General features: G+C 35.6%; 1 protein-coding gene across 1 annotated transcript in view; it reads left to right on the top strand.

Moving 5' to 3' along the window:
* The window catches only part of LOC115918223, a 29,004-nt gene extending 21,590 nt beyond the window's left edge, over positions 1-7,414 (top strand). The window contains exons 12-16 of the mRNA XM_030973958.1: positions 707-828; positions 2,151-2,544; positions 3,450-3,948; positions 5,006-5,133; positions 6,119-7,414. Coding sequence (XP_030829818.1) covers positions 707-828; positions 2,151-2,544; positions 3,450-3,948; positions 5,006-5,133; positions 6,119-6,466 — 1,491 coding nt within the window. The 3' untranslated portion in view covers positions 6,467-7,414. The remainder of the gene's footprint in view (positions 1-706; positions 829-2,150; positions 2,545-3,449; positions 3,949-5,005; positions 5,134-6,118) is intronic.
* Positions 7,415-8,126: the final 712 nt, after the last annotated feature.

The following is an 8,126-nucleotide window of genomic DNA, read 5'->3' on the forward strand; positions in this document are numbered from 1 at the left end:
TCAATATCAGATATTGTTTCTTGCATCTTCTTACAATTTCTGCATATTATCATTGTGAAGCCATGGATGTGGCAGTATTCACTATGAATATGACGGACAAAGAAAGCGGACAAAATATACAGTTCCTCAGGTAGACAAAGGAACATCCCTTCACTGCTATTATGTAAAAAATTGTAGAACAGAATGAAAAGAGTCCAACGCCAATTTTATATGTATGAGAAATTACTGCATCTGCTTAATAATTTGTTTTTGAATATAACACAAAGGGGATCGATTCATTAAAAATGCTGCCTGTGGTTATCCATTCTACCTTCCATCTGTCTGAATATATTCCCAGGGATTTCTAAAAACCGTTTTGACAAAGTTTGTTAAAAGTGTTTTATGTTCTTAGGGAAGGCATGTTATCTCATTCAATTTAGGGCTTAATGGCCAAAGGTTTCAACGTTAATTTCTGTATAATATCTTGTGATAGTTGAACAAATTATACCTTCTTACCTGCTCATTTTTCTTTCATTGTCTTGATATCTTATGTTTAAAAAACACTACATTATATGCATTCGTCAATGGTATGTCTAAGATGTAGCGATTTTAAAATAAAAAGGTGAAAACATCATACAAACAAACAAGAGTCTAGTTGTAAAAGAATTTTTATTTTTGAACACGATGAATTACTCATGATATTTTCTATGGTCTTTATTTATGTCAGGTGAATAGATTTTCAAAATGCGATGTCTGTACTCAGCTGAAGCAAAGCATCGAAAAAACTAATGAAAAAGAAGCGAGGCAAGCACTCCATCAACAAAGAGAGGATCATCTTACACTGCAAAAGTAAGAACCTTTTAAATTCCTTCAAAAGTACATCATATCCATACTTGAATGCAAATACAAGTTGATTCCTATTGATGTACATTCCTGCATACATCTCTTATTTTGTCATTAAATTGTGTAAATATGTTTCATACTTTTTGTATGACTCCTTTGAGCGCTGGGGACATATCGCATGAAAAGTTGTGGATTCACCCCCTACTCTCCCCCCCCCCCCCCCCCCCCCCAGCCTGATTAGGATTTAGGATTCTTCTAACCTACAATTTATACTCTAAATGTAGAGTACTGAATTGATTAAGTACCCTAAATGGCAATTGAAGCTGTAAAATACCCCATTATAAAAAGGCCAAGTAAATCCTAATATCAAGTTGATCTGGATTTGTGAATAGAGTAAAATCAAACAAGCATAGAAGTGAAAATTTCATCAAAATCGGATGTTTTAAATATATTGTACAATGATGATGTGCATATCATAGGCGGTATGCAAATGAGTGAGCTGATGATGTGACATACTCACTTTCCTTACCTATGTACTTTATTATATGAAATTTCAAATATTCCCATTTTTTTGCTCCAATAATGTTAAGCATGGTTTGACTCATCATGGAACATGTAAAATCATCTTTATTTTAACTAATTGTGATACAAAGAAAACAGGTCTCAAATTAATTTTTTGTCCACGGGGCTCTTCAAGGGGGGGGGGGGGGTTAAACCCCCTAACCCCCCCGTAGAGCTGCCCATGTTACCATAATTATCCTTCCACGACATCTCTTGATCTTCCTCTTCTCAATATTTATTTATTGGTCGAGGTTCATTATTTGCTGGTCATTTGCAATCACCATATTACAGAGGATTCACGCTTTTCACAACAAAAAAGCTCCAGCAGATATGGGGCGGAACGAGCTCATGTTATGCATATCACAGTTTTATGAAACAATGTAAAACTTTAAAATGCCATCACTTTCTTAGTTATACATCTGATTTTTGTGAAATTTTAAATGCTATGCTTGTTTGATTTTAATATATTTATTTAAAGCAAATGATATTAGGGTGAACTCTCAAGGAAAACGGAGTTGTGGAAGAAGTACATTGTAGCAGTAGTAATAGTTTTATGACCCCTAATACTTTCAAATTTCATTTACACTCTCATTTACATGTATGATCATGTTATATACATGTATCAAAATGTCATGTAAGCTTTCATTTAATGCACTCTCCAATGTTCTTTACCATTTAGTATCTGTAAAATCATATTCCTCGAAAATATGTCTTTTCATCCATGTCATATTTAGTTACATATTTTTATTTTTGTATCATTTATACAGAACTGAGAGAATGAAATACTACAAACATGCACAAAAAGCAAGACAACATCCAGACAAGTATATCAGCATCATTATTGATGGAATGGACCAGAAATCAACAAGTATTCCCAAATTTTACAGAACATCCAAATCAGTATCATCAGCATGGAAACTTCCAACACACATCACCGGAACGATAGTGCATGGGAGGGGACAACACATGTTCCTTGACAACAAAGAATACCCACATGATTCGAACCTTACCGCAACGATCCTTCTCCAGGTTCTTCATAAATATTCCACCACGCTACCAGACACATTATACCTTCAAATGGATAACTGTGGGAGGGAGAACAAGAATCAGTGTCTCCTTGGACTCTGTGCTCTTCTAGTGGAACTCGACGTGTTCAAAAAGGTAAAAGTAAATATAGAGGACTAATCCAATTGAAGTAATAGTTGGCATCAATCTGGACATAAAATTTGTTATCCCATTGGCTAATGATGTCTCTAACTATCATAGCCAATGGGTTAATTTGCTTTCCATCAGTACAATCCAGAGTTATCAATGCAAAAGCTACCTTTGGATTGAGCAGCCGATGTAGCAGTAACATTTCTAGACAGAATTCTTTCAATCTTGTATGGAAGTGTATCTTAGTAAAATCTAAAGCCTATTGATTTGGTTGATGCTGCTCCCAATATTTGTTTGTTTTATATAAGGTTGAAGGTCATAATTGTGATGTCCCTCCCTTATATATATATATATTTATGATGTCATTCTCTATTTCACCCCCGCTCTCCCCCTCCTCTCCCTCTCTCATTCTCTTGCGGGTTTCTGGTTGCGCTCGTATCCATGGAGCTTTTTTATGCTTCTAGCTCTTTGTGGGTATTTTAATACATGTAAATATCATTCCTGATGGCCTATGGTCGAAAATTTGAAAAACTTGTTATCGGTGTTTACAGAATTTCTGATTTACTTGTCTACTTTATATACATGTATATATTCTGTATATAAGAAGATTAAAAAAATACCATGTTTGCCATTAATTCCAACATATATAGGATTAAAAAAAACAATAATAGTGGTCCTGTGTACGAGGAGACAACCCCATTACCCTATACTATAGATTTGTATAGGAGTAGGAAGATATCCCTAGCCACCTTGCACAACTGTAAACCCCAATCAATTATACTAGAAGGAGAGACCTGAGGGTTTCACTGACATAGTTCTCAGGCAGAGGTACTGCAAAATATCAAATAATAATACTAGTAGTAGTTGTTGTAACATTGTTTATTTTACTTCTCTTGTTTATATCATTACAGGTAAAACTGTGCTTTTTGATGAAGGGGCACACACACGAAGACATCGATCAGCTATTTAGCCGCATATCCACATATACATCTAAGCATAACATTCCTACGCTGTCTTCACTACTACACCACATTCCAAAATCATTCAACAAGCCGAATACCACTGCGGAACGAATCGAAACCATCTTCAACATCAGGGACTGGCTACAGACACAATTAAACAAACCATCACACCATAGCCTTCCACACCAATTTAAGATCACCAAAGTCGAGGGAAAGGCCATAATCCAGACCAAAAAATGGAGCAACAGCTCTGCATGGCAAGCAACGACTGGTTCAAGCCACATCCTCTCGGAACATCCCTCCGGTACACCAGATGTTGTCTGCAGAAAGATGGAGGAACTCCACGTCAACAACCTCTATAGAGACATGGCCAAGTACCTACCGTACCTCAATGACTCGGAACATCAAGAATGGATGGAGCTGCTCCATTCTTTCGAAGCAGAAGATGGTAAGTAGTAATAAGGAACAACAAAAATAGATAGCCCTGTGACTATACTGGAGATTTCTTTATTAAGGAATTTATGTGTTCATGGAGCCATATTCCAGCTAAGCATTTGGTTATATGTTTTTTAGGGGTAGCTATTTTTTGAAAATCAAATTTTGAATTAAGTTAGAACAGGCAGTTAAAATATACCTCCTTGAAATATACACTACTGGTTAAAGATACTACCGGTATGTCCCTTTCGCAGCCAACATCAAATTCTTTAGAACTTAGCAGGAATTATGAATATGGCACGTATGTCCTATCTGTGAAATGTAACCCTTTGCAGTGTCCTAGTAATTAAATTATGCAAGGAAACCCGTTTATTTTTCGTTAAAGTGTAGCTTTTTTCATTGCATTATAATTCATACTAGTGAGATGCCAATTTCCTATTTTTCTATTTCATTTAAAATGAACATGAAGGACAATTTTTTGTCAGAAAGTTTTCAAGAAAGCATATTCAATAATATTGCACCAACAACATTTTGAAATTTGAAATGGGTTCCTTTAAATTTTCTACAGGTCTGTGAGTTTCTCAAGTGCTTTGTTTTTGTTTTTGGCAGTAATTTAGAATTGGGGATCGGGGGATATGAATTGTTGTTTGTACATGTACTTCTTGAAATGAAGGAATGAACCAAAATACCAAATCTTCTCTACATATCTAGATATTTGTTTCCACAATAAACTAATGGACAACTGTTCACCTGTTGCAAAAGCTTCTTTCAAGTATCATGATCAACAATATAGGCAAGAAGAACAAAGATGCATAATTTTCCTATGAAAATAAAAGGAGTGTGTAAATCATTACCAGCATCTCCCATTTCTGTAAATATGTACACATCAAAAAAAGGAAATGCATAGGGTTCCAATTAATCCATGTATTCAGTTATAATTATGTATGAAACTTTCCAATTCCTTTATGCAAGCATTTATGGTTAGAGTTTAATATGCAGAATCTAGACTGCTTTATATGCTTCTTTTGAATGTAAATGTAAGACCTTCAATTCACATGTTTTTTTATCAGGAACGGAAGATTCACGTACATGGCCCCTGGTGGATATATTGATGGATAAAGAGTCTCAGTCCACACCACAAAGGGATCTTCATTCAACTCCAGAATTCTCGAATGATGAACAGCAACCTATTCAAGCAGTAAGAAGTATAGATGTGTAGTAGTAGCCAAATCAACATGCATTATTCAACTCTGACAGCTCACTATAATATATTTATAACTAATGTGACTTCACTATATCAGAAGGGTTGTTTCGAGAGCTCAATTAACTTACCTTTTAACTTTTCTTTTAAGTTCACTTGTGAAATGAGCAGTAATAGACCTCTAAATCGGACATACCATTATAAAGTCACATGACCCTTTGTCTTTGCATGTCAGCCCGAAAATCGCTCATTTTCGTGATTTGTGTACAAAACATATGGAAATATCATTTTCCAACAAAAAAAGAGATAAAACATTTTTTATCGGGTCTTGTTCATAGTTTAGGTGTTTTTTTGGGGGGGGTCGCAATAGTTGAATTATAGTTAGAAATGAAATAAAACAACAAAATTAATGAAATACATAAGTTACGAAAACAAAGAGATACATAAGAAATCACCAAAACAATAGATAACATAAGGAATAACCTGGCTCTTCCAAATGTATTTGTTGTATTATTATTTCAAATGGTCTAAAGAGTATATGCAGTGAAAAGGACAATTTAAATATAAAGGATATATGATTTATGGGTAAACATGTACATTTTATGACCTTAATTGCATAAATTACCACAAATATGCAAATGAGTAAATTTTTCAAAAAATAAGAATTACAATAGTATTCTATACACTCTACTTAACATGCATGCAAATTTTCGCAGTGATCGACTGTTTCACGGCTAAGATCATGGGAGGGGGGGGGGGGGGGGGCCTCATGTTGAAGATATCTGACTTCTACCAATGTCTTAGGATACAAAAAGTCTTTTAAGTTTTCACTTGACATTTAACACCTGCATACCCACCATAGGCATGAATCATAGTCATAATTTGTATCAGTATGGTATTCATATCTCCTACGTAAAAGTCCTTCAATTCAATTGCTCTTGTGCTAACTAGATTATTTCTGCTCCCCATTGTAATATTTCAGGTCCAGCTAGGTCCTAAAAGGAAGAGGCCTCTACAGCCAGTATTAAAACTGGGAGATATGGTTGGGGTCTACTTAGAAGAGTTTAGAAACGAATGGCCACAAGTGGGCCAAGTGTTGGACATAACTGGAGACCATGTGAAACTGCATTGGTACTCGGGATCAGAAACATCCGTGTGGACATCACTCACCACATCAGTGCAGGGACGAAGGGATCAGCCTTACACAGGAGAAGTCTCTCTTCAAGATGTCTTAACTGCACCCTTCAACCTTACTAAAGCCAACAAATTACCGGTGGAAATTCAGCGTCACTTGAAGGAGAAAGGAGAACAGTATTTTGTTCTACAGTAGGCTTGCGGGTGCATCATGTGAGAGAGAGAGGATTGAGGAGTCCTCAATGTTCATTAGGCCTATATGAATATTCACCAAGTACTCAAAGATGATGCTAAGTTTGATTGTGGTGTACACTAAAATCTGACAGGAACAACTTACACTTCCCTTCATATATTTGGTTATTTCATGCTTGGTGAAGCAAGCTCATGTTTATGTAACCCACTGGCTTATGAAACCTGCTAACTTGTGTATTAAGCCTAGGTAGGTACATATGTTAACTGTCACGACTGACGGGTCGTGACTTTCACGATTTGTCTCTATCTCTCGCTATTCTGTACATAGTGGGTAATGGAAAATTAAGTAAAGGTTTTATACGATCTATCCTTCTGGCCTTTGGTCTTCCACTCTTTCTTGACACTTCAATTGACCCTGCAATATAACCTTCTGTAAAAAATTGGCCTACCACCTGGCAATACGCCCAAAGTACCCAAAGGGCCTGGCGATTGACAAGGTCTATAAGCTGACGCTTTCATTTGTTCTTCTTGCAGTCCAGGGAATTGTTAGCATTTTTTACCAGCACCAAAGCTCAAAAGCAGAAATGCAGCTTTTGTTAAAGCCCAATGCCAATTTTGGTAGTCCTTTGAAAATGGTTTGTTAGAGTTCCTTGTTTTCAGCTGGTCAGTGGCAAGACAAAAGCAAAACTAAGGTAATGAGAAGTTTTTTCCTCCTCAAGTTGAATATTGAACAAATGAATGAGAGGCGAAATATAATATTTGTCCTGTCCAAAAGAATAAAACCGGTCACACAGCCTGCACACATACACGTGTAAAACCAAATGAGGATAAATTCATCTTTGTTAACACAGTTAAAAGGTATTTTTTCCCTTTTGCAGCGAACCTCAAATTCTGTAGAATTTTGCAGGAATTATGAATATGTCATGTATGTCCTATCTGTGAAATTTAAATGGTAGCAGTGTCCTAATATTCAAATTATATGCAAGGAAACCTGTTTACTTGCTAGACTTCACTGTCAGACACTATCGAGTGACTGACTGGCTTTTTTTCTTCTTTGATAATAACATACATGAAATGAGCTGTAAAGGGTACATGAGCATTTGTCTACATCAATAACCCACTTCTTGTGATGGCCAAAATTAAACTAATTGAATCTTTGCACAGAATAAAACGTATGACCATTCAGTACAATGGTCTGAAAATCAAGACTATTACTTATTGGCTCTATAGCTCCTAAGTCGATTTGACAACTAATAGTCATTATTTTCCAACTTGAAGACATTTTTAAGCTCTACCTTAGTATTATCTTTCAAATGCCCTTGGAATTTAACCTTTTCATTTTTTTTGGCCTGCAAATGGGACATAGTACCTTTAAAGGTAATACAACGTTTTGGTATGGAGTCATGAATTTGGTTCAAATGAACATATTGGAAGCATATGCGATCCTTCAATATTCAGTGATCGTTTTCCTGGTTAAAATCGAGTCTAAAGTTGTGAAATTGTAAATAATAATTTCTTTATGTTGTATAGCTCCCTCTCAGGGTCAATATATTCATTTAGCTATAAAACAATGTTTCTTGACTAAAATAGCTGTTAGATGAAAATAAATTCATCCTCATTGAACTGTGTCCACAAAGATAAATTTTTCCTCATTGAACTGTTAA

The sequence above is a fragment of the Strongylocentrotus purpuratus genome, unplaced genomic scaffold (assembly GCF_000002235.5).
Source record: "Strongylocentrotus purpuratus isolate Spur 01 unplaced genomic scaffold, Spur_5.0 spur5_scaffold_7, whole genome shotgun sequence".
NCBI lineage: Eukaryota > Metazoa > Echinodermata > Echinoidea > Camarodonta > Strongylocentrotidae > Strongylocentrotus > Strongylocentrotus purpuratus.